General features: G+C 40.8%; 1 protein-coding gene across 2 annotated transcripts in view; it reads right to left on the bottom strand.

Annotated features, from left to right (window-relative positions):
* Window positions 1-1,665: 1,665 nt before the first annotated feature.
* The window catches only part of UBR3 (ubiquitin protein ligase E3 component n-recognin 3), a 113,732-nt gene continuing 87,900 nt past the window's right edge, over window positions 1,666-27,497 (bottom strand). For both annotated transcript variants that reach the window (XM_070731718.1, XM_070731719.1), the window contains exons 31-39: window positions 18,781-18,886; window positions 15,491-15,591; window positions 12,227-12,351; window positions 6,716-6,823; window positions 6,449-6,574; window positions 6,194-6,370; window positions 5,076-5,285; window positions 4,507-4,646; window positions 1,666-4,128 (exon numbers count right to left, since the gene is read on the bottom strand). In XM_070731718.1, the coding sequence (XP_070587819.1) occupies window positions 4,011-4,128; window positions 4,507-4,646; window positions 5,076-5,285; window positions 6,194-6,370; window positions 6,449-6,574; window positions 6,716-6,823; window positions 12,227-12,351; window positions 15,491-15,591; window positions 18,781-18,886 (1,211 nt within the window). In that variant the 3' untranslated portion in view covers window positions 1,666-4,010. The remainder of the gene's footprint in view (window positions 4,129-4,506; window positions 4,647-5,075; window positions 5,286-6,193; window positions 6,371-6,448; window positions 6,575-6,715; window positions 6,824-12,226; window positions 12,352-15,490; window positions 15,592-18,780; window positions 18,887-27,497) is intronic.

Raw genomic sequence — 27,497 nt, 5'->3', positions numbered from 1 at the left:
CAGCTAAAGACAATAGAATCATCTTCCATAGCTGCTGGCTGACAGCCTAATGCTGCCTCCCTGGGGGAGTAGGGAGTTGCAAGCCCCCCTCCAGACCACCAACTGATGCCTCTATTCTTCAACGCCCCTCCAGGGTGAATCTGATCTGGTTCCAATTCAAGTCCAGGTCTCCAAACAGCTGGGATTTGGGTTTCCCATAGATCATGGAAGACACCCGTAGTGCTGCAATGTTGGCCATCAAGATAAATTCTTAGAGACAGGCTTCACATCTTGCACTAAAACATGGCTTATATACACATCAAATTTTATCGAATGGATCTCATTTGGAGAGGTTCATGTAGCATCCTTCATTAGAACCAAGCATTACACCTCAGCAAAAATGACAGGTTCTAAATAAAGCTGAGGCCATCTTTGCCTAGAAAGAGAAGGCGTGTATTTGCTCCATTCGTTTTGGCAGGGGTCTGTTCTATAAGCCTATTGTTTGGCTCCCTACCACCACCACCACCAAAACCTACAACCTGAGCTCTCAATATTTTCAACAATTGCTGCATAAGATTTTTTAAAGCCAAAGTTGGATACGTTTTATATGGTCTTAAACTACTCAGCTAAGAGTTAGTGCAGTTGAATAATACACTTCTATTAGGAGCAAAAAACAAATTGGAAATTGGAGGGAGCTTTCAGGCTACACATGCCACCAAAAAAATCCACCTAACTCCTACGCCTCCCCCCCCCCCAAAAAACCCCAAATTGTAACTGCATACATTCTTAGGAAAAGAAAAATAAGAAAATATTCAACATTTCTATTGTCTAAAGAATTTCCATTTTGTATGTTCATTGGATCAAAATTATTGCCCTCAAGAATCTTTGAAAAAGCATGGGGGGAATGTAAAAGGAACTTATCATTGTTCTGTTAAAAGTTAAGTGAAAGTTATTTATTGTTATTCAGAATTACTGAATTTCCAGCTTAAATTATACTAGAAAACTCCCTGAAAAAGCCTATTATAATTGATTAATACAGGGTGTTGCAGACCCTCCAAGTGATGGGCAGGTTTGTCGGTTTGCAAGACACACTTAACATCCTCACTTTTCTAGAGTGGTGTGAATATCTGCAAGGAAAAATTGAGGTTAGGTGAAGAATACTGGCCACAGATGGGCTGCGCTGACATCTTCACATAATATGTGCATAGGGTATTTTTTATTATATCCTGATTTCTGAAACTGTATATCAGCATTCCTCAATCTTTCCGGCTTAGCAGGCCAGTGGAGCTAGCATGAGGAGATGGATCCATGGAAGTGCATTGCTTTCACACATGCAGCTGGTGCACATGTGTGAACTCACCCACAGCCTGTTCCGAAGAGGCCACAGCCTGGCACCAGACTGCAGACTGAGGGTTTGAGACTCCTGCTGTATATGATATGGTATTTTAAGTGTTTTCTTCATTCATTTCATCTTAAAATATAAAATGAATGATTATCCTTGAGGTACAAACAACTCTTATTTATTACAATTCATAATTTGAAAATGGGAAAAAGAAACCCGGAAATGTGGATAGGACTAACTTAAAATTGATCAACCTTCAATCTTTCATGCAAAAAATAAAAATAAAAAAGGAAACAAAAGAAAAGGAAAAGGAAAGGAGAAAAAGAGGAGCATTTACTCACAGATAATGACAGTAGGCTTTTATTAACATATTTTACAATATTGATTATGGTAGTTTTAGTTTTACATGTCCATTCTGTTTCTACAGTAATGTACTGTACTTAGATTTCCATTCATACAAGTTATCTCACCAGAACGCTGGAGGAATAATAGCAGCAGCAGCAGCAGAAGCAGCAGCAACACACACACACACACACACACACACACACACCGATCTAGCTTGGACCTGTTATGCTCTCCAAGTAATGTTAATAAAGCAGATTTTTAAGAAGTTACGGGAGGAATCCAACTTCTGTTTCAGCAGCATGCAGGCAAATTTCAAGTAGGATTTCCAAACACGTGTCTTGTCTTTTGTCTTTAAAATAACCAGTGACTTAATGCACTAGTATCAAAATAAACATTGTGAAATACCAAGGTTTTAAAGTTAAGGCGAATGATTTTACTTCACAGCCATATACACAATCAAAAACATTCCATTTTAAATAACACATTTTAGTCATTTTCTGAAAACATTACCCCTTGTGAAGTTTCAAATTATACAGAGAATTCCTGTCCTTGTGTTATGCCATGAGATGCCCAGGATATTTCATCTTATCCTCATAAAATGGTTAGGTTCTCATTGGTAAGCAATGCAAAAAGAAGAAAGGAGGACCAGGAGAACTTCTGATGTATTGACAAAGGAAGTCATATTTTAGACCAACCCACCCACCCCGCCCCGCAGTAATGATGGAACAATATACAGACCTATAGAAATACTCCCAATATTTGCATTCATGTCTTTGTCTACACAATTTTTGATAAAATATATTGCCAAGTGCTATATTTTTCTAAAAACCGAAAGAGCTTTGAAGATCCTTATGCAAATAATCCCATAGCTTGGCCCATGTGCTTTTCTATAGCTGAAGAGAAAGCAGCTTTCAATCAAATGCAAGGCTTTGTAATGAGAACACTTCTTAAAAAATAGTTTCCAGGTAAAGGCTTTTCTTTTCCCAGGAAAAAATTATGTTTAAAATATGTAAATGTCACAAAAGCCTGACAGCATTGTTTGAAATTGTCAACTCTGCAAGAAAGAAGAAAAGCATATTGGCAGTGAAATATCAGCATTGAAAAGTACTGCCTGCCTGTCTGTTTCATTTTTGGCAAGGATGCCCATTCTGGCTGATTTCAAATTCCTCAAAACCAAAATGTCCTGGTCTTGATTTCTACAGCACGAAGGCCTGCTCACATCCTCCCAACCTGTGTTTAAATCAATTTGTGTAACCAGATACATAGAAGGACTCCTTTGTGTAATCTAAGAGTCAAAGGCTAGGAGGGTCAAAGGGAGGGGGGATGACTCTGCTGAACATGGCCTTGTTCTGAAGCCTTGACTGCCCCACTGCCGTCTAGATCAAAGCATCCTTCCCTTGAGATGCAAAGGGGGAATGGTGAGAGATAGGAACCATTTGAGCACGGCCATCTTGCAAATTGCTTAAAACTCAATGAAGTTTCCAAATAACAGCCCACTGGCAAAACACTCATGACGCCTTCTCCTGTACCACAAACCACCTTACCAACCCGAAAAAGTCACCTAATGGAAATGAGATGAAGGGCATGCTTGGTTGGGTCAGTGTCTGACCACATGGACCATTTGTTGCATGTACACAGACAGCTGAATAGATGTCTTGGGATTTTTTTGTAATTAAATTAACTGAAATGTCAGACACAACATTGTGTACACATTGTATTATATTCAGAGTGGTAAACTACTTATTTTACAGCTATTTCACTAATCTCTGGAGTGTATCTATGAAATTCCTGAGAATGAATAAGGTTTTCAGCAATGCCTGAAACTATTTCAATAGCTCTCTGGCAATAAGCGAAATATTTTCTAAAAATCGTTTAGACATTTCTATACAATTCCACAAATTGAAAGTGTTACAACTCTTACATACTTACAAATGCATATTGAGCAAAATCTTAAAACACAAAGAAAAGAGAAAGGAAAAAAAGGAGCCACGTGTTTAGCAGGTGTCTACAAATATACAGTTCATCAGCACAATCAAACCACCCCAATTAGGGAAAAATAAAACACTCAATGGCCATTTGGTGGCATTTTTAAAAGTACAATTTGTGCTTGTTTATTAGTGGATTAGAAAGCAACAACTATAAAATTAATTTAGATTCCGTATCAAATCAGGAGAACTAATTCTTTTGTGTTTTTAAATTACCAGCACCCAATTAATATAGGGCTTTGTTTCATGACCTGGCTTCATGCTTTCCCAGAGAAGGACTGGGTTCCCATTCCCTTAAAGCAAAAGCTAACCAAGGAGCAAATTAATAAAGGGGATGTGACAGCACAACGGTTAGCAACCTATAAACCATTGTAATGTGGCCCCCATCGTTTATTGATGTGATCAAAAGTATGCGATACCCACTGCTGCTCCAGCATTTTGTATCTTTCTTTACATATATAGAGTGGTTTGCCACGCCTGCAAAGAAAAAAAATATCAGAAAAATAGCAAGGCTGATACAAGATAATTGGCTATTTTAAAACACCAACCTCCAACTATGTATATCTGGGGCTAAGGAAACCCAAATTATCTTTCAATAGCTCTTATTGGTAATCATTGTCTCAAGTTGGTTGGTTTATTGCACAATTTCACTTTGGCCCACACCCCATTTTCCACCAGCCGCCACAGAATCCTGTCCATGTGCTACCCAAGAATGTGATATTTATACATGCAAATATGTTTTAATATAAAAATAGACCCAAGCTTTTACAACAGCTTTCATTTTTAAACTCTGTTTAAAAATAAAAGCTTCCCAATACAGGCAAAATGCCTGTTATCCATGTTTTTAAAAATTACCTGAGATCTCTGTCCTCTTCACCATGAGCGTCCAGGTAAACAGAGCCCCAAAGGCAAAACCGATGACCACGAATTATGATGATTACAGATGCATTGATCAAAAGAAAGATACCCGTTCCAGCTCCACAATTTTGTGAGTGCTAAAATGTTATTACAGAGCAAGGGGGGAAAAATAGATGACATTTTTTGTGAATGCAATTACAACAAAGAGGGAAATATTTTGCTTTAATGAATAAAACTGCATCATCTCAGAACAATCTTATCCTTGCCTCTTCTGCATCTGTAGAACAGCTCTTCTGACTTAAATTATGAACATATTTATGAGCCAAAATATATCTTATTATCAAAGGCAGGCATGCATGTTATAGACGATTTAGCATTAAAAGAGAAACTGTCTTTTAGACTTTTAGCAATTGAGAAAGAGATTTACCAAAAAATTATTTGTTTTTTCATTCTTTCCAAAAGATGCTTGATTGAAAGAAGCAATTCATCTAATGCTAATTATTAAAAGTATTTTTCTTTCTAAAATATTGTTTGGCAACAGAACAGTCATTTTACTTGTCTCTTACCAAGACACATTCACAGAAGCTCTGCCGTTTGCAGCACAGTCCTTTCAAACACACAAAAGCACCACAAACTAAACAAACTGCAGGATCTTTGGGAACTTTGGAACAGACGAAACAACTCTTTCTATGATAATACTGAAAAACAGTATTATAATTTTCAGGCAATTGTAGGAGGTGTGGTAAATCCCAGGTAGCTTTTTGTATAAGTAAGACCTGAGGGGGAAAAGAAATAAAAAACAAACAAAAGAAAGTTAAATAGTATCTTTATGTGCTCTGGATATGAAATTGCTTCCTTGTGAAAATAAGTTGGCATCTGTTTGACTTTGTCAAGATAAAACATTTTCAAGTATGTTTCTGTAGATAAAGGAAAAAAATGGCCCAATGACCATCTGGATGACCAGGTCATATGAGGCCAAATACATTCTTCCAGCTCAGTCCCTGCTTTGGGTTTTCAGAGATACTTAAGGGGTTCTTTTCAGAACCATTACCTTCAGAGGAATTAATATTCCCATTACTTTGTCTTTTCATTCAACCCAATTTAAATCTCTTTTTGGACTGCAGATCTATTTTATTTTTAAAAGGTGACTTTTTCTTTCCGAAAAATACTCTTTGTTATGTTATTTTTTTCTCTTTTGCTTTACACATACCGGTATATTGTGCGTAATCCCCAATTAAATAACTGTAGTTGAAAACAAATGTGACACTGCAGTATATTCAAAGCAAAAATTGGCTTGTTTTTTAAAAAGGTCATTCACTATACATGTAACTAGTACCACATTAACCCACTGGCTAAGTACCCATTTCCCCCAAAATAAGATATCCCTTGATAATAAGCCCAATCGCGCTTTTGAGTGCATGGCGATAAGGCCAAGCATTTACTTCAGGGTTCAAAAAAATAAGACAGGGTCTTATTTTCAGGGAAACACACTATCACATTATATCATAATGTTTCCCATTGTATCAGGAGTCTAGTAGCATTTATTCTGATTAACACATTTTATTAAAAGCCATGAGCTTTCATAAGTTTCAATATCTGAAGAACATCTGATGAAGTATGACGCAGTCAGAAAAGATGCTACCAAGAGTTCTCCTGATGAAAACCTGAAAAATTGTTTACTTACCTTGACTTGCGTTGGATTCTTGTCAGCAAATGAGACCAATTCTGAACACCACTGGGTTATAATGTCAAAGGCTGGCACAGGCCAGTCAAGGCAAGAGGCACTAGGAAACTCTGGTGATTGAAAAGAAGATGGCAGCAAGCCCAGGCAATTGGCAAGAACAGTAAATTCTTCATCTTCCTATTAAAGAAACAAAACAATCAAAAAGGGAAAGAGCTAGGTGGGATATACTCCAAGGGAAATAAAATTCCATAATACCTGGCAGCTGGGTAGCTCTCCTCCAAAGAGGTGGTGCTGAAGAAGGCTGGTTATCCTGAGGAATGGCAGGCAGAATTGCTGCAAGTAAGTCTCTATGGAGCTTGAGCACCAAGCACTGGAGCTATCCTAAATTAAAAGAAATACACAAAAGAGTTGACTTTATTCTAACTATTTAGCTGTTGAACTGATAACCCCCCACATGCAATTTCATAATGAGGCATAGTTGGCACTAAAAAAGCTTGGCCATACGATATACGTATACTATACCATATCTTCAGTTTCCTCTTCTTCTTGTTCATAAACCTTCCCTTTGAAAAGTTCACTGATCACATGGCTGAGTAACACCTGGCAAGACTTTTCTGCATTGATCTCGTTCTGTAATTAAGAAGAAATTCATCATCAAATGAGGAAAAATAAATAAATGCAGTCATTCCCACAAAGGAGTCTCAAACCTAGATAAACATTTCAATGCATTAATAAATAATCCCCACCAAGAAGGGTTCTAGTATTCCCTTCTGTAGGGAATGCAAATCTTCTGCATATGTAAATATGTTCCCTACACGAGAAACCAAGTGTTTATATACATCAAAGCACTCACAATGCTCTAGACTGGATAATAAATTGGGTGGAAGGCTGTACATCCTAATTTTCTACAATAGGATGTCTTACGGACAAGTCAATGGAAGCTTCTTTATTCAAATGTACAAAAAAGAATAATGTACTTAAACCAAATTCAAATGTGAAATCTATTTTTATTTCATCGGGAAGCAACATTTTGATTGTAGGTCAGAACATTTGCATGTACTGCCTGGGTGGTAAGAAGCATAATGACCTGGAAAAAAGTTAGATTAGAGAGCCCACTTTGCATAGAGTAGCACCAGCAAGCTTGGGATAAAACCAGACTTTCACTCTGCTTAAGGCAGACTGCCCAAAATATACCATATTTTTTGGAATATAAGACACACCAGAGTATAAGGTGCACCTTAGTTTTGGGGGAGAAAAATAGGGAACAGAATCTGCTTACAAGGTATTCATCTGGCTAGTGTCCTTAGTCTGGTCAGCTTCAGCACATTATTTTATCCCCTGGTTAAGGGCTTAAAAAAGAACTTTATTCTGAGAGTAACAATGAAAGAGCTTGCAAGCGATAAGAGCTGGGAACATCATTAGCACCTGGTTAGGGCTGGAAAGAAACTTATTCGGAACAAGTTAGAGCAATGAAAAAAAACCTGCAAAGACTTAGGGTTTTGAAAACATTATTTGCAGAGAGAAACAATGAAAAAGCCTGCAAGGTAAGATCTGGGAAGATCATTAGCAGCTAGTTAAGGCTGGGGGGGGGGGGGCGCATACATTCAGAGTATAAGACGCACCCAAATTATCAGCTTCTTTTAGGAAGGAAAAAGATGCATCTTATACCCCGAAAAATATGGTATTCAAACTGTGTTATTGTTCTTACTGTTTGCCTCTGGCATGAGTAATACAACCAAAGTTCATAACTTACTCTACAGCTTACTAACTTTCTGAAAAGTATTACTGATAGCTCCAAATGAGTAAAGTCAGGATGGATGGAAATGAAAGTAGCTGGGGCATAACAACGGATGGTTGGGTTATTGGGATGTTGGAGCAGCCATCGGCATCCATGTAAAAAAAGGGCAGAGACTTAATAAGAAAAAAGAAAAAAGTGAAAACCTTCTACTCCATCCACCTACATATTACATTAGAGTAGTATTCTTAAAAGGTCATGGCTCTCCAGCCCTTGGATATTTTAAAAGCTGAGTTGTGAGTAAAAGTTAAGTGGCAACATCTGATGTGGCATGTCTGCAACATTTATTTGTCCATGGATCCAAACATGCAACAAAAAATGATTGCATTCACACAAGAATTCCAGAGGAGGAAATGGTTGCCATACACTAACTAATCACTCCTACTTTGCGTTGAGTTTCAATATTCAGGAATGTTCTATTGGGAGGGGGGAGGATACCTTTATGATACTCAGAATTCCCTTTTTTGAAGCATGGTTTGAAGCCAATTTGATTGGGAGGGACAAACAAGGAATATAATTCAGATATAGCAACATACAAGTGCATTCAGAAAGTATTCAGAAAGTATTTTGTCAATTTCGTTATGCTGCAACCTCATTCCAGTTATTGAGATTCATTTTTTGGACATTAATCTACACCCAATACCCCGTAATAACAAAATGAAATAATATCTGTAAATATATTAAAAAGAAAAAACTGAAATATGACATATTTAGACTTTTCACTCTTTGTCTGGAGCACCTTTGGCAACAATTACAGTCCTTTTGGATATGACACAACAAGCTTTGCACACCCGGATTTGGGCATTTTCTGCCATTCGTCCTTGCAAATCTCAAGCTCAATTAGGTTGCATGGTGACTGTCGGTGGATAGCCATTTTCAAGTCCTTTCAGATATTTAATAGGGTTCGAGTCAGAGCTCTGGCTGGGCCACTCTAGGACATTCACAGGAGTTCAGCCACTCCTGAATACTTTCTGTATGCAGTGTATATAGTTACTGATGTTTTGCTGCTATGGATACAATCCACATGGGAGCAATCAGGTATCTTGCATCAAAGTTTACTATTCAAAGTTGAACTTTTGTTAAAATTTCTAATAGTAGCACAATGGCCAGGATAAAAGCAGTAATGTAGCTACTTTGGTTTATTTCAAAGGGCTTCAATACTTATCACCTACTGTTATTTCTGCCCAATCAGACAGACTGTTCAGTGAACAGCTAATGTCCTCAAAGCAAAGCATATTAGTCATCATCCAGACAAAGAACTCAAAGTTTAAAAAAGCTTTAAAGGGCTTTCTAGATCAGTGTTTCCCAACCTTGGCAACTTGAAGATATCTGGACTTCAACTCCCAGAATTCCCCAGCCAATATCTTCAAATTGCCACGGTTGGGAAACACTGTCCTAGATATTTCTTTAGAAACAATGTAATAACAATGTAAGAATTTAAAAGGTTTAAGTAATTTTTTAAATTATCATGATAAGATCTTAAAATATTTCAGAAGTACAGTATTAATCTATTTGTCCCTTGATTTGTGGGGGACAGGGGGTCATTTCTCTCCTGCAATCACAATTTGGGCAAACAAGGGAAGGCAGGGGCAGTCCGGAGGTAGTGGTGGGCAGGGTGGGCCTGGTGTGCTGAGGTCCATGGGATGACATGACTCTTTGAACAACAATATAAAAAATAATCAGCTATATCATACACCATAGGTAAAGGTCAAGGTTCCCTCGCACATGCATGCTAGTTGTTTCTGGCTCTATGGACAGTGCTGAGCTCTGTTTCTAAGATGAAGAGCCAGTGCTGCCTGAAGACATCTCTGTGGCCATGTATATAGTCCCAAAGGGTGGCCATGACTAAACACTGAAGGCACACAGAACGCTGTTACCCTCCCACCAAAGTAGTCCCTATACTTGCATCTTTTATGTACTTTCGAACTGCTTGGTTGGCAGAAGCTGGGACAAGTAACAGCTCACCCCATTTCATGGCACTAGGGATTTGAACCGCTGAACTGCCAACCTTCTGATCGACAAGCTCAGCGTCTTAGCCCCTAAGCCACCACTTCTTCCCCTCCCCCCCCCCCCCGGTACTTTCATACAATAATCTATTTAATTCTAGACAGCAGTTATTTATTTATTTAATTAATTAATTGATTGATTAATCAATCAATCAATCAATCAATTAATTAGATTTGTATGCCACCCCTCTCCGCAGACTCGGGGCGGCTATTTTAAATATATGTTCAGATAAATCAAATCTACTCCCTTTATTTTCTACAAAGAAGAATATATTGAATTACCATATTTTTCAGCGTATAACACACACCTTTTCAGCGTATAAGACACACCTTCCCCCCACACACACCAAATGTAGCCCCACCCAGCCTCTCAAACAGATGTTTCAGGGGCTGAAAAAAGCCTTCAAATGGAGCTTTCAGGGCTGAAAAAATGCTCTGAAACAAACGTTTCAGAGGCTAGGGGAAAATCCTCTGAAAGGGCGGTTACAGGGACTGAAAACAGTCTCTGAAACTGAGGTTTTGGAGGCTGGAAAAGCAAGGTGCCGAGTTCACAACCAACAAACCTATGGCTAAAGTTCACCTCTGGGAACAGCTGTTTGGGGGTATTCCAGGAGGCCATTCACCCACCAGTCAGCTTTTTTCTTATTTTCCTCCCGTAAAACTAAGATACAACTTACACTCCAATGTGTCTTGTAGTCCAAAAATACAGTAATTATGTGAAAGACTAAAAAGCTGGCCTATCTCCAGTACACAGCTACAGTAGCACCATTCCAATTACATTTGTAGAATTTAATCATTTACAGTGAATAAAGAGGTCAAGGAATATGTGTTGAATGTTTAAACCAAGAGTCACTTGATTGAGATGAATGTCGAAAGAAATTGATTAATTGATTGACTGATTCAGTATTAGAAACATAGAAACATAGAAGTCTGATGGTAGAAAAAGACCTCATGATCCATCTAGTCTGCCCTTATACTATTTTCTGTATTTTATCTTAGGATGGATCTAGGTTTATCCCAGGCATGTTTACATTTAGTTACTGTGGATTTACCAACCACGTCTGCTGGAAGTTTGTTCCAAGCATCTACTACTCTTTCAGTAAAATAATATTTTCTCATGTTGCTTTTGATCTTTCCCCCAACTAACGTCAGATTGTGTCCCCTTGTTCTTATGTTCACTTTCCTATTAAAAACACTTCCCTCCTGAACCTTATTTAACCCTTTGACATATTTAAATGTTTAGATCATGTCCCCACTTTCCCTTCTGTCCTCCAGACTATACAGATTGAGTTCATTAAGTCTTTCCTGATACGTTTTATGCTTAAGACCTTCCACCATTCTTGTAGCCCGTCTTTGGACCCGTTCCATTTTGTCAATATCTTTTTGTAGGTGAGGTCTCCAGAACTGAACACAGTATTCCAAATGTGGTCTCACCAGCATTCTATATAGCGGGATCATAATCTCCCTCTTCCTGCTTGTTATACCTCTAGCTGTGCAGCCAAACATCCTACTTGCTTTCCCTACTGTCTGACTGCACTGTTCACCCATTTTGAGACTGTCTGAAATCACTACCCCTAAATCCTTTTCTTCTGAAGTTTTTGCTAACACAGAACTGCCAATACAATACTCAGATTGAGGATTCCTTTTCCCCAAGTGCATTATTTTACATTTGGAAACATTAAACTGCAGTTTCCATTGCTTTGACCATTTATCTAGTAAAGCTAAATCTTTTACCATATTACAGACGCCTCCAGGAATATCAACCCTATTGACTCCTATATGTACATTTTAAAATAAAAATGGCAGTAATGCTATGGTGTTGCATTAATACTTGTGCAATGAAGCATTACATGATTTATCGCTTATGAACATTACTGTTTCTCAGCCCTGCACAGAAGAGCAGTCTTCTGTTTTCCTATCTCAGAAACTAACAGACCTATACCCATCTTTCTAACTGCAATTCTTCTCTTCTGTATTAACAAAAGGAAGGCATCATAGTCTTTAAAGGTCTATGCTTCAGCACAGACATGGATCATGGGGCACAAGTTTCAAGACATTTAAGATGCGATCCTGCTTTTCATTCAACCCAAATACTCCAAGACTAATTAAGACAGGCTTAAAGAGTAAAGTACTGCAAATTCCTAATTTCAACAAAAACATTTGACTGGTGCTTAACTAAGAGATAACTACCTCCCTGGCACCTTTCTTCAGATTTTTATTAAATAAACCAACCTTTTCCGGAGATCCTGAATTCATCCATGTCATCCTGTCCTCGGGGCTGCATTTCACAGACAGTGCAACTAGAGCTTGTATGTACAACAATGTGAAAAGCACTTTTGTGATACAGACAAAGTGTTCTGTAACAATAGAAAAATATCATTAGACATTCGCTGGCCTCACATTTTTATATATTAAAATATGGTCCCTAATTCATATGGTCAATAAATCTGCAAGTATTTTTCCCAGATGAGCAATCAAACATCAAGACAACTGTACTGCTGAGACAACCATTTTAATTTTAAGCTTGCTGGTTTAAATCAATGTTAGTTAATCAGATATGTTTGTGTTACAAATTTTAGTATGTTATCTCGCTATTCTGTACTATTCATCTTTGTTTAATCTGCAAGTCATATGAGTAAACTGAATGAGGCAATATTTCTTGCACTGTCTGAATAATTTAAGAAATTTCAGAACTTTTGCCAAAACCATGTTAAAAAAATATATGATTGCCTTTTAAATTGCCCTCTCCTTCCCTAATAACCCTAACCCTCTCCTTCCCTAACCCTCCCCTTCCCTAGGGTGGGTGGGCCAAGTCCAGATGCCGGGCCCCTCCCCTTCCCTAATAACCCTAACCCTCTCCTTCCCTAATAACCCTAATGCTAACCCCCCCTTCCCGAACCCTAACCCTCCCCTTCCCTAGGGTGGGTGGGCCAAGTCCACATGCCGGGCCCCTCCCCTTCCCTAATAACCCTAACCCTAACACTTCCCTTCCCTATGAACCCTAACCCTCCCCTTCCCTAACCCTCCCCTTCCCTAATAACCCTAACCCTAACACTTCCCTTCCCTATGAACCCTTACCCTCCCCTTCCCTAAACCTCCCCTTCCCTAGGATGGGTGACTCAAGTCCAGATGCTGGGCCCCTCCCCTTCCCTAATAACCCTAACCCTCCCCTTCCGTAGGGTGGGTGGGCCAACTCCAGATGCCGGGCCCCTCCCCTCCCGTTCCCTAATAACCCTAACCCTAACACTCCCCTTCCCTAGGGTGGGTGGGCCAACTCTAAAATATTATCTGATCGTAATAATGAGATTTTGTCCCTAATAATCAAGATTGGTAGTTTAGACCAAGAATTCTCATAATTGGCAGCACAATGAATAAACTGCTTAATTAGAGTTATTTCAATGATAATGGAACTAATGAAAAAATGTGTAGTTTTTTGTTATCTATCCCTCAGAAACACCTAAGCTTAGTAATGTGCAAAGATATAATTATAGATATAATTCCATGATAATCCAAGAAAACTAACCATCATCTTTCAGAATTTGTCTTCTAAATATTCACATAATCCAGATTGTTTTGAATGTTACTATACAATTTTTTAAATTTAACATATTTCTTGAAGCACTGTAGCCAGAACTGAAAAAGATATGAACTGAATGATATCACAGCATATTTTATGGTTATCACTATTCTATGCTATGTTTCTCATAATTTGATTTAAATTGGATTGGCTTTCCTTCCACAAATAATACATGGCATAATGCTGATCTGTGCTAAGCTAGCTTGCTAAAGTGTTTGTGATTCTAACTTTCTGAACTATAGCCTTGATACGTTAATCCTTGGCCATGCTGGTCAAAACAAATGAAGTTGTAATTAGGCATCATCAGAAGGAGTAGATGTTCTCCACCCATGCCTTGAATACTGTATTCTAGAGTTGTTCTTCTTCCAAAGTTCTACATCTGCTACCGAGATGTAGAATTTAGGAACAAGCTTCCATACAACCTTAACTTTTTCTTATTTCTCAAATTGCCCAATTTGAGGTTTTCTTCCTATCATGTTATCTTTATCTCATTGACCTGTTTAGTTTCCAGGCAGCTGCCATGAACGCATTTAAAGAAGAGCTAGATTAAATAGGATGCTACTCACACTTCCAGTGTGAACCTGTCTATATACATATATGCTAAATGTATGAGTGTATGACTCTCTCTGCATATGTCTCTCTCTGTGCGCATGTGTGTACAGAGACACACACAAAAACTACAGTAATTACAAGAAGATGCACTTATGAATGGAACTGGATGGAAGGGAGGGGATTTGGGATTACGTTTCTCCCATAATCCCAAACTAAGATTCCTCTACTCTGCAGGTGCTCATAGCACAGACATAAAACTATTCATTAGCCTTACTCTTAACTGCTCATTCTAGACAGCCCTGAAAACAGTTTCCCTGATGCCTTTCATGTATTTTTAGAATTCATGAGAACTGCAAACCAATGAAAAATACTTTCCAAGTAAAATAATAATAATAATAATGAAAAAGCTCCTCTACACTGAACAGATTGTTAAATATTGGTATAATTGTTATTTTTATAAAAAAAATCTGAATTCTGATGAGCACAATATCCATCATTTGCCTCCTTATTTTTTTAACTTTAGACAAGTCTTATTTCCATTTATTCATACCAAAAAAAGATTCTTGCACAGCTGATTATGCCTTTAAAAGAACTCAATTGAGGTATTTAAAAAATCAGAAGAGTGAAGACAACAGCATGTCAATTGACCCTATAAAAAGTAAAATGTTCGTTTATATTGTAACAAAATAACAGAATGTGTCCTGTAATACAGTTGTTCAGAAGAAATTAGGTCAGCCTTTTCAAAATCATAAAATTAAAAGCTTTCAAAATATGCAGTAATAAAGAATTCCTGCTTCCTTCAAATTTCAATAAAATGTTTGAATATACGTACATGCATCAACCGTTACAAATACTATATTGTAGCAGTTGCCATTGTGCCAAAAATGGTAGTTTGCTCATAAAAATATAAAAATATTCATCCCTCTCCACTCTCCATCAATCACAATTCAATGTGAAATGTTCAACATGTTCGGCAAACAAACTTGTTGTGAGCCGCCCCGAGTCTTCGGAAAGGGGCGGCATACAAATCCAAATAATAAATAAATAATAAATAAATAAATAAATGAAGAAAAGTCAAAGAGGAAAAACCTTTCCACGCTCCTGCAACTCAAAGAATTTAAAGGAATTTTTGAGCCTTGTGGTCTCCCTCCATTCTCATATGATAAAGCTGAGAAGAGAAGACTTCCAGATATGGCTGCCAAAAAGTCACAACAATAATTCTGCCTGCTGCCAACTTCTAGAGATAAGGTAAAGTCATTCCTAAAGCATACCAAGCAAATAAGATTAATTTGCTCCAATTGTCAAAAAGAGAGAGAGAGAGAACTTACTGCCCTCTGTCTGTTATTTATGTAACTTTTGTAATGTACCTTTGCGCAGTGGCTGGGGCATGGTTAAGATCTGGATAAGCAAAAGAGATGGGACATCCTTATAAAGCACTGGAACCTCTGGCTGATCCTCACTGGACATCCTGACAAAAATACACGCAGTTAAAATCTACATTACTTTTCTCCAGATTTAAATGCATTTCTCCATCCGTTGATATTCGATTCTAAGTATCAAATAGAACAACACTGTTTAAAAATAAAATTGGAAATATTTGGACTGAGACAGAATTTATTTCACCTTGATTATTTAATCCTATTTGTGACACGTGAATAAACAAAATTAAGTTTGAACGCAGTGGGAAAGTGTTATTTAAGCACACTGCAATAAAACAAGAAAAGATGGAAAGAATGAATTGGCAACAGACGAATGCAGATTCAGAATAAAAGCACAATATACCATATTTTTTGGAGTATAAGGTGCACCTTTTTCCTCCCTAAAAGAGGCTGAAAATTCAGGTGCATCTTATACTCTGAATGCAGCTTTTTTTTGTGAGGCTTTTTCCCCCAGCCCTAACTAGGTGCTAACGATCTTCCCAGCTCTTATCTTGCAGGTTCTTTCATTGTTACTCTCTGCTAAGAATGTTTTCCAAGCCCTGTCTTTGCAGGTTTTTTTCATTGCTCTAACTTCCTCCAAATGTTTCTTTCCAGCTCTAACCAGGTGCTAACAATGTTCCCAGCTCTTACCGCTTGCAAGATCTTTTACTGTTACTCTTTGCGAAGAATGTTTTCCAAGCCCTAAGTCTTCGCAGGTTTTTTTCATTGCTCTACTTGCTCAGAATTTTTCTTTCCAGCCCTAACCAGATGCTAACAATGTTCCCAGCTTTTATTGGCTTGCAAGCTCTTTCATTGTTACTCTCTCCAAATAAGGCTTTTTTAAAGCCCTAACCAGGGGATAAAATAATGTGCTAAAACTGACCAGACTTAGGATGCTAGTCAAATGAATATCTGGTAAGCAGATTCTTTTCCCTATTTTCCTCTCCAAAAATTAAGGTGCGTCTTATACTCCGAAAAATACGGTAAGTACTGGGATGGTATTACAGAATGAAACATAGAAACATAGAAGTCTGATGGCAGAAAAAGACCTCATGGTCCTTCTAGTCTGCCCTTATACTATTTTCTGTATTTTATCTTAGGATGGATATATGTTTATCCCAGGCATGTTTAAATTCAGTTACTGTGGATTTATCTACCACGTCTGCTGGACGTTTGTTACAAGGACAAATTGGACAAATGGAAAAACCAATATGTGAAGTAAATCAAAGCAAAAACAAACACATGAAGCAAATTGTACAAGCAAAATTTGTTTAGCTTATAAAATGGCTTCCTTGCTGATTCATCAAACCTGCTGTAAAAAAACACTCAATAAAAAATTCAATTCATGGTTACATGAATGTCCCATAGGCATTCCAACTTTCCAAACTTAAAAAAACCCTAATGGATAATTATGTAAATGTGAACACAAATGTTATAAAATAGTTATACTAAATAGGGATTGATAAGCACATTAAAATGACTATTATAGTACTGCAAATAAAATTAACTTAACTTATATTTTTACATGTATTCAATGTTCTCAATAATTGCCAACATTCATTTCTCTTTCAAGAATATTTTAACAGGGGACTAAACTTTCATAAATCAAACAGAACTTGATCTTCACAAAAACAAATGAGCGAAGTAAAGTTTAGTTCCTTCACTAGAAGTGAAAGAGTAAAATTCTAGAAAATGCCACTTTAGATAAGCTTCTTTAGTTTATGTCGAGCATCAGAGTAAATTAAGCCTTAAATCTGCAATGTCATATATTAAAAGCTTAAGCAATTTCTTCATCGTGATATGGAAGCTGTCCTTTAAAAGTCTATTTGCGGTATAGAATACCTACTCTACTAATCCCTTCAATGCCTGTGAGACAAGCTGATAAATATACTTTTGCAATGCACCCATAGAAGCAGTTAGTGAGAGAAAAGCCCTAATGTTTTTCAGGGACAAAGACCAGAATTATTACATATTGAACAAAAAATTGCCAAGTTGGTTTAAGAGCTTGTGGATTCCAAATTCAAAGAAATTGAAAACACTGCTGGGAATCATGGCTGAACAAAAAAGGCGGGTTTCCTCATTGCTGACTCAGATTTCCAAATACAACCTATATAAATAAACTATGGCTACCACAGAGCTAATAAGAGCCAGTCTGATTTAGTGGTAAAGGTAGCAGGCTAGAAGCCAGGAATCTACAAGTTCTAGTCCTGCATTAGGCATGAAAGTTGGCTGAGTAATTTTGAGCTAATCATTCTCTTTCAGCCCAAATTCTTGAAGATTAAAAGGAGTATTGTGTGTGTTCACCATCTTGAGTGATTTATAAAAATGTGAAAAATAAATACATAAAGAAATATTAAAAAATAATAAATAAGTTCAAGCCACCTGCCAAATCTATTTCATTTATTCTAAATTCCATGCCTTTTCTGATTTTCTGAGGGAAAGAGTACACCTCTAGTAAAAAAATGGGAATGATATGGTGCAATTCAAGGGCCATGCCACATGCTAAATAAAAGCATCCCATTTAATGGGCTTAAGTCTCACAGGTTTCCCATATACTGTATGTTCTTAGTTATAGAGGCTAAAGTTCAAGGAATTGTTGAGAAGAATGCTCATCTACTCAGGGGGGAAAAGAAAAAAGTAAGAGAGGATGGTAGGAATACCATGGAGATTTAGATGGGGAGGGGAAACAACAGCCCAATTTTCTTTCTGGTCAAGAGTGCATTATGTGACTAGCCACACCTACCATAGTGGCCATTATGTGAATATGCAAGAGAGTAGCCATTTGTCTGAAGAATGATTTCTAATTTTAAAGCATTCTCTTGTGGGGTTTTTTTAAATAAAACAATGAGCTTTTGAACAAACCACAGTCACTCTTGAAATAAAGTTCGTCATGCATTTGGCCAATGCTTTTTCTGGGGTGTACGTAACATGCTTCAATTAATCAAGGAACACAAACAATATTGCTGATATTTACTGATATATGGGTTATTTGAAGTCTGGAAGGCTATTTTAGGGATTGTACTACTGTTTTATGCATCCCGCACTCTGCACCTAAGGCCAAGAAAATGCAAAACTAATTTTTGAATAATGACATCCTAAGGGAATTTTGGATACCAGTTCAGAAACTGTAGGCAATGCTTGAGATTGTGGTTGTTTATTTTTAAACAGCATTGTAAAACAGGATTATTGACCTTTCCTTGATTAAAACAAGGTGAATATTAAAATGTCTGTGTACTTACTCCAATTCTTCATCCTGTATCAACCGTGTCAGTTTCTTCCATGGATTGTAAGCAGAATCAATGCTATAGAGTCTCATATGCATAGCCAAAACATGAAACAACTGATCTATAGAAAGAGAAATGAAAGGATTTATTTAGATGAAATTTCTCCATTTTATATCCCTTTGAAAATGTTTATTCAGCATTTTTTATGTTTTCTTAAAACAACTTCCTTAAGCCCTGATAGTCCGCTGGAACTAGACTTGGAAAATTAATTCCAATCCTAGATACAACAATGAAATACTACTGCCACGATTGAATTTCTTTGGTGCTACAGGTGAACACTTTAGGGGTTTCAATCTGTTCTACTTACAAGATTAGGGGTCACCATCCCCCAGTCCACAGACTGTTGATGGGCTGCAGCCAGTTCAGAAGCAGGCTACGGAAGTGGTGTGCAAACATGCACAAAGCAGAATTTGTGAAAGTGGTGTGCACATACATGTGAAACCATCTCCTCTCCCTCCCCCCCCCCCCGTTGCCACTACCACCAATCCACCAAGGGGGAAAGGTTGGAGATTGCTTAATTTTACATATTAAATTCTGCTACTATGTTTTTGCTAATGACTTTGAGATTCAGAATGGGACCACTCGCTGCAGAACAACTCAATAATTCAATTTAGTTATTTAAAATAATAAAAAAGCAATATTTTTTCTTATTCACATTTCATTTGGCATCCTTTCTTTAATGATTCTATTTCACTATTACTTCGATATTAGTGTAACTCTTATCCCATGGAGAGTTGTCCTAGGTCCTTGAGATTTGCTTGTCACTGTCTTGGATGACAGGTCACTGTCATTGCTGTCCAACTGCCCGGGCAGGATTTGAAATTGAATGTGCTGTATCACATTTAACTGATTATTGTACTTTACTTAGTTCATCTCATCATTGCACTAGCTGTATTGTTCTAGCACTGGGTTTCAAGGTTGCCAGTTACAGATTCCCCCCCCCCCCATTTGTGAGGAATATAACAGTCCACATTGAAAAATATCCTTGCTATCTCCACGGGGGAAAGCTTTAATAATTAGAACCTCGCTAGTGGGTTTTTAGTTTTAGTTCATGCTTTACTTTTTAGGCTTGAATTAATGTAGTAAGTTTAGGACTAGGTTACTCACAAAGTTTATTTTAGTTCTTGATGTTGCTATTCATTTTATTTCTGAACTTCCTTACATTGCCTTCACCTCTTTTTATTGCTAATCATTGTGTTAGTTGGAAATTCAAGTAAGATACTAACACAAATTACCAGGGTTAATGAATTGCACACACAATTATTTGAAAGACCTGCTGTTTGGCTCACTTGATTCCATTATCAGTCTTTTGCTACTACCATGTTGTAGAAGAGCCACATCCCAACAAAGAGCTTTTTCCCACTTGACCTCTTTTTGTTTTTTGTTGGTTTTTTGGGGAATAAGATTGCATTTGGAACCGAATCACTGAAGGTTTAAAAAGCATTAAAAATGCTTCTTTTTCAAGGCCCCCCTGCACAGTTCCTTCAAAATCAGTCATTCATTAGTCCGATTCTCATGCCACAGACCTTTTAGTTTGCACACTTAGTTTATATTATGATATAACTGATTGTAATGTCAGGACACCTTTTAAAAATTCTATGTTTGTACTGCACGTAGTTATACATCCATAAAAAGTCAAATCCTTGACTTCCGTTTGACCTTGCAGCAATATCAGACATAAGAAAAGGGTCTCTGCATTCCCTGTGCTGATTTCCCCTTATTGGTGGGCTCCGAAAGGAGCCAAAGTTGCCTTGTAGGAGCGGTGAAGCAAAGAGGGGCACTCTGTGAGTCACAGTTCTCCTGTCTGACCCGGAGTTCTTTTTCCCTCTTAGCCATGGCAAGGAGAAGAGACAGCCTAAAGATGGCTGCCAAAAGCAGGAACAATTGAAGAATAACTAAAACAGGTGCTGGAATGAAGTAGGTGAAAACTGACTGGAACTTGGGGGGAAGATTTCTTTTTGCCTTAAAGGTACACCAAGGAATATTTTAAAACTATTTGTTCAGAATTATTTGTCAAAGCGGCGTCTAAGCATTCTGAGAAACACCAGACCAGCAGGGGAAGACACAAGAGAGAAAAATAATATATTTTGAAATGAATAGAAAATTGGACTCTTAAATTAGGAAGATGTGGCACTGGGAATGCATTTTCAAATGCTGAAATTATTTACCTACAAAATGTATTCTGCTTTGATCATTGATTTATAACTAAAATGACAATTGGTGAGTGGTAATACTGAAATTTAAGCTGAAAGCACCACCTGCTGACTAATAGAAAAACTTATGAGAAGGACTATGAAAATATTTACTAGATTATTCCCAACTATCCAGGACTACTGGAGATTTAAATATGAAAATAAGAAGCTGCTTAATTAAAGAGATCCCTGAAAGATGTCTGATAACCTCTGGGACTATTCAAATGGAACTGACTGTTTACCTTTGGGATATAAAGAACTATGATTAATGCACCCCTTGAAGGGCAGCCTAAGGACGGAATAAATAGCTCTTGGACTGTGGAACAAAAGTGGAATTTTAAAAAATAAAATAAAGTGCTTTATAAGGAAGAAACAAGTACTGTATAACATTGAAGGAGATGGCGTTACTTTTCCAAAACACAAAAGACATTATGGAGAAAGGATTTAAGAAGATAGGAAAAAATTGAAAATGCTATACAAGGGATGATGAGCAAAGATCAAGATGCCCAGGAAAGGGGGGAGCTAACTATAGAAATGGAGAAAAGACTGAGAGGAAGGACCAGTGAATTAACAAAAAAAAGATAAGAAAGAGACATATAAAAATACTCAGATTAAAAAGCCAAGAAGCAGATGTGGAAAGAGGTAAAGATTTTAGCAATTAAAGTATCAAAGCAGACAAGAGATGATGGATAGATGATTTTTCATTTTTGGTGTTTTTGATTTGTTTTCTTTTCCCCTATCTTTCCTTTCCTGCCCCCTTTTTTTGGTAGGTAGGTGGCATGATTAGAAATTGGGTAGGATAGAAAGAAAATGTTTTTTTAAACAAAGGATGACATGATTAAAAGAATAAGATAGAAATAAGAGAAAAGCAGAATGTTAGTGCATGGATTGTTTGCCTATTTTTAATTTAATTGAATTTACCTATGGTAATCATTGTTTTTATATGTTGTAAGCCGCCCTGAGTCCTCGGAGATGGGCAGCATATAAATCCAATTAATTAATTAATAAAATAAATATACTGTACAGTAATACCTCATGATATGAACTTAATTGGTGCAAGGAGGAGGTTCGTATGACGAAAGGTTCGTAAGACGAAACATTGTTTCCCATAGGAAACAATGTAAAGTCAATTAATCTGGGCAACCAAAAAACCCCCCGCAAAAAAAACGGCTTTCAGCGACTGCTGGGAAGCGGCGCGGCTGTTTTAAAAGGTTGCAGCCGGCCTGGGGGGCTTCCCAGCACACACACCCCTGAACCCCAAACCCGGGTTCGTGGGGGTGCTGGGAAGCCCCCCAGGCCGGCTGCGACCTTTTAAAACAGCCGCGCCGCTTCCCAGCTGTCTCCTGAAGCCAAACGCCAAAGGCGAACTTCCGCGTTTGGCTTCAGGAGACAGCTGGGAAGCGGTGCGGCTGTTTTAAAAGGTCGCAGCCGGCCTGGGGGGCTTCCTAGCACCCCCCCGAACCCAGGTTTGGGGTTTGGGGGGGTGCTGGGAAGCCCCCCAGGCCGGCTGCGACCTTTTAAAACAGCTGCGCTGCTTCCCAGCTGTCTCCTGAAGCCAAATGCCAAAGCCGAACTTCCGCGTTCGGCTTCGGGAGACAGCTGGGAAGCGGCGCGGCTGTTTTAAAAGGTGACAGCCGGGCTGGGGGGCTTCCCAGCAACCTCCCGAACCGAACCCGGGGTTCAGAAAAATTTTGCCTCTTCTTACGAACTTTGTTCGAGTTACGAACCGGCGTTCGGGAGGCTTCTGGGAAGCCCCGCCGCCCGGCTGTCACCTTTTAAAACAGCCGCGCAGCTTCCCAGCAGTCTCCGAACGCCGGTTCGTAACTCGAAAAAAGTTCGTAAGAAGAGGCAAAATTTTTCTGAACCCCGGGTTCGTATCACGAGTTGTTCGTAAGACGAGGGGTTCGTATCTTGAGGTACCACTGTACTTTTATATAATAAATAAGAGCAATAAGAGAAAATATGGAATAATTGAATAATGATAGATTGCAACTTTATATAAATATATATTATTATTAGAAATATATAAGTAGATTGAAAGTAATTACTATTATAATGCTATCAGTTTTATTTGTATTAGAACATATGACACCCAGGTGACACACTGTTCACACATTGATATATTTTTTTTAAAATAATATATATATATTTTTTTAAAGCCAAATCATTATTATCCATGCTTTCGCTACATACCAACAAATGGATGTACAAACAGATCAGCCAAAATCATTTTTGCTATTTATTTTGATATATAGAATATAGTCCAGCTATGCCCACAGGCAAGTCTAGATTATCTCATAACTTTTATGCAACCAAAGCCCACATTTTATTCTCTGTTAAAAATAGAGGTTCAAGAGGAGCTAAATAAAACAGGATACTTAAGGTTTAATTTTTGTTTGGATCTACAGATCCAGGCTGATATAAGAATTACACAAAATGAACGCAGGGAAATAACAATACTTCATATTTCCCTTTCCATTTAAATTAGGTTATTTCTCATTCAAATCTAGATGTGATCACAATTACTTAATAGAAGGAAATCCCATGAACCGTTTTCAACTTTTCCCCCCTATTCCCATCCAGGGGTAGTCCTCATCTTACAACAGTTTTAGTTCAAAGTTACAACAATATTTTAAAAAGTGAGTTAGGACCATTTTTCACTCTTATGACCATTGTAGCATTCCCATAGTCACAGGATTTACCTTCGGATGTTTGACAACTAGTTTATATCTATGATTGCAGTATCCAGAGGTCATGTGACCACTTTGTGTGACCTTTTGACAAGCCAATGAGGTTTCACTTAAGTGCATTACTAATTTAGCAACTATAGTGATTCACTTAACAAATGTGGCAAAAAAGTCATAAAATGAAAGAAAACTCCCTTAACAAATTTCCCACTTAGCAGCATAAATTCTGGGCTCAATTGTGGTTGTAAATTGAGGACTACCTATATATTTTGATTCAATTTTAACATACTAAAGCCAAGGGTCTATATGCATTTTACTAGACTGTTTCTTTCAAAATAGTGCAATACAGTGATCCCTCGAGTTTCGCGATCTTGAGTATTGCGAAACGCTATATCGCGAGTTTTCAACCCGGAAGTAAACAACACCATCTGCGCATGCGGGCCTTTTTTTCTATGGCCACGCATGCGTAGATGGTGGAGTTTCCCGCCGGGCAGATAAGCTGCTGGGCGTCTTCCCTGGGTCTTCCCCCTCTTGCCCCGGTAAGACCCCCAGCGGCGGCGCGAGCAACGGCGTGGGCGGGGCTGGCGGCACGCGCGGGGACATCCCAGCTCCGCTTCCCAGCTGGGAAGCGGCCCCAGCAACGGCGTGGGCGGGCGGTGCGTGCGCGCTTGGGGAAACCCCAGCTCCGCTTCCCACCTGGGAAGCCGCCCCAGCAACGCGCGCGCTTGGGGGACATCCCAGCTCCGCTTCCCAGCTGGGAAGCGGCCCCAGCAACGGGGTGGGCGGGCGGGCGGTGCGCGCGCTTGGGGAAACCCCAGCTCCGCTTCCCAGCTGGGAAGCTGCCCCAGCAACGCGCGCGCGCTTGGGGACATCCCAGCTACGCTTCCCAGCTGGGAAGCCGCCCCAGCAACGCGCGCCGCGCTTGGGGACATCCCAGCTCTGCTTCCCAGCTGGGAAGCGGCCCCAGCAACGGGGTGGGCGGGCGGGGCGGTGCGCACGCGCTTGGGGAAACCCCAGCTCTGCTTCCCAGCTGGGAAGCCGCCCCCAGCAACGTGCGCGCGCTTGGGGACATCCCAGCTCTGCTTCCCAGCTGGGAAGCGGCCCCAGCAACGGGGTGGGCGGGCGGGCGGTGCGCGCGCGCTTGGGGAAACCCCAGCTCCGCTTCCCAGCTGGGAAGCTGCCCCAGCAACGCGCGCGCGCTTGGGGACATCCCAGCTCCGCTTCCCAGCTGGGAAGCGGCCCCAGCAACGGGGTGGTTGGGCGGGCGGTGCGCGCTTGGGGAAACCCCAGCTCCGCTTCCCAGCTGGGAAGCCGCCCCAGCAACGCGCGCGCGCTTGGGGACATCCCAGCTCCGCTTCCCAGCTGGGAAGCCGCCCCAGCAACGCGCGCGCGCTTGGGGACATCCCAGCTCCGCTTGCCAGCTGGGGAAGCGGCCCCAGCAACGGGGTGGGCGGGCGGGCGGTGCGCGCGCGCTTGGGGAAACCCCAGCTCCGCTTCCCAACTGGGAAGCCGCCCCAGCAATGCGCGCGCGCTTGGGGACATCCCAGCTCCGCTTCCCAGCTGGGAAGCCGCCCCAGCAACGGGGGGGGCGGGCGGGCGGTGCGCACGCGCTTGGGGAAACCCCAGCTCCGCTTCCCAGCTGGGAAGTGGCCCCAGCAACGGGGTGGGGCGGGCGGGCGGTGCGCGCACGCGCACTTGGGGAAACCCCAGCTCCGCTTCCCAGCTGGGAAGCCGCCCCAGCAACGCGCGCGCGCTTGGGGACATCCCAGCTCCGCTTGCCAGCTGGGAAGCAGCCCCAGCAACGGGGTGGGCGGGGCGGGCGGTGCGCCGCGCGCTTGGGGAAACCCCAGCTCCGCTTCCCAACTGGGAAGCCGCCGCAGCAACGCGCGCGCGCTTGGGGACATCCCAGCTCCGCTTCCCAGCTGGGAAGCGGCCCCAGCAACGGGGGTGGGCGGGGCGGGCGGTGCGCGCGCGCTTGGGGAAACCCCAGCTCCGCTTCCCAGCTGGGAAGCCGCCCCAGCAATGCTGCGCGCGCTTGGGGACATCCCAGCTCCGCTTCCCAGCTGGGAAGCCGCCCCCAGCAACGGGGTGGGCGGCCGGGCGGGCGGTGCGCACGCGCTTGGGGAAACCCCAGCTCCGCTTCCCAGCTGGGAAGCTGCCCCAGCAACGCGCGCGCGCTTGGGGACATCCCAGCTCCGCTTCCCAGCTGGGAAGCGGCCCCAGCAACGGGGGTGGGCGGGCGGGCGGTGCGCGCTTGGGGAAACCCCCAGCTCCGCTTCCCAGCTGGGAAGCCGCCCCAGCAATGCGCGCGCGCTTGGGGACATCCCAGCTCCGCTTCCCAGCTGGGAAGCCGCCCCAGCAACGCGCCGCGCGCTTGGGGACATCCCAGCTCCGCTTCCCAGCTGGGAAGCGGCCCCAGCAACGGGGTGGGCGGGCGGGCGGTGCGCGCGCGCTTGGGGAAACCCCAGCTCCGCTTCCCAGCTGGGAAGCCGCCCCAGCAACGCACGCGCGCTTGGGGACATCCCAGCTCCGCTTCCCAGCTGGGAAGCGGCCCCAGTAACGGCGTGGGCGGGCGGGCGGCACATGCGCGGGGAAACCCCAGCAACGGGGTGGGCGGGCGAAGGGCGGGCGGCGGTGGAAGTAAAAACACCATCTGCGCATGAGCAGATGGTGTTTTTACTTCCGCACCGCTACTTCGCGAAAAATCGATCATCGCGAGGGGTCCTGGAACGGAACCCTCGCGATGATCGAGGGACCACTGTATATTATTAGTTGGTATCCGTATTTTTTTGTTGTTCCACCCAAAAAACTGGTTTTTACTTTCTCTTTGTTTTATTTATTCCCAGTTTCTAATGTGTTCTTTCCCTACCACTTGTAGAGGCTCTTAAAATGCCACATGTAAATATAAATCCAGAAGGAATTAATTTATTTTCTACAAATAGACAATTATTCATAGACTCTTGGGAGGCCCAAACCAGCTCATGCTGAAGTCAGCTGCTTCGTGTAGAGCTTGAAGGCTGTAATTAACTTCTTGGTTTGCCAAATAATTGTAGGCATGGATGACATTGGAACTAAGTGCTGTCACCTGTTTTCTGAATCACCAGCAGTGAATTAGGACAAAATGAGCTCCCATTCAAACTGGCAAGAGATGTTTAGTGAACATTCATTCCTTTGTTCTTTGGCCTGTATATGTTTATATAAGTAATGACCCCCACCTACCCAGGCTAAAAAAACTCTCCTTTGGAAATGGTAATGGTTGTAGCTGTAGAACATAAAACTGTATTTAATGGGGGTAGGGAGGGGAGGAGACTCTTAGACCTAGAAGACCATCCATGCGAAAGGCAAAAGGGAAGGGTTGCTGTTTTTGCTGATGCTCTTTCTTCTACAGAACTTTGTTGCCACCTCCCTTGGCAACTTTAACGTCAACTCCTAGAATTCCCAGCCAGCAAATCTGGCTGGGGAATTCAGGGAGTTGGTCGTCAGGCATAAAGTTGCCAAGGTTGGAGACTCCTATTCTAAAGGGTTCTTCTAATCTCTGGAAAACAGCCTGCTTCAGTTTTCCAGTCACAAAACCTGTCACCGGATGGGGAACAATTATATATACCACTCCATATTGGTTCAATTATACAGTGTTCCCTTGATTTTTGCAGGTTCGAACTTCGTGAAAAGTTTACACCACGGTTTTTCAAAAATATTAATTAAAAAATAATTCGCTGTTTTTTTCCCTATACCACAGTTTTTCCCGCCCGGTGACGTCATATGTCATCGCCAAACTTTCATCCGTCTTTAATAA

This window comes from Erythrolamprus reginae, chromosome 1 (genome assembly GCF_031021105.1).
Source record: "Erythrolamprus reginae isolate rEryReg1 chromosome 1, rEryReg1.hap1, whole genome shotgun sequence".
In the NCBI taxonomy this organism is placed as follows: Eukaryota; Metazoa; Chordata; class Lepidosauria; order Squamata; family Dipsadidae; genus Erythrolamprus; species Erythrolamprus reginae.
Note: the sequence above shows the minus strand (reverse complement) of the source record. Positions and strands in the feature narration are given on the sequence as shown.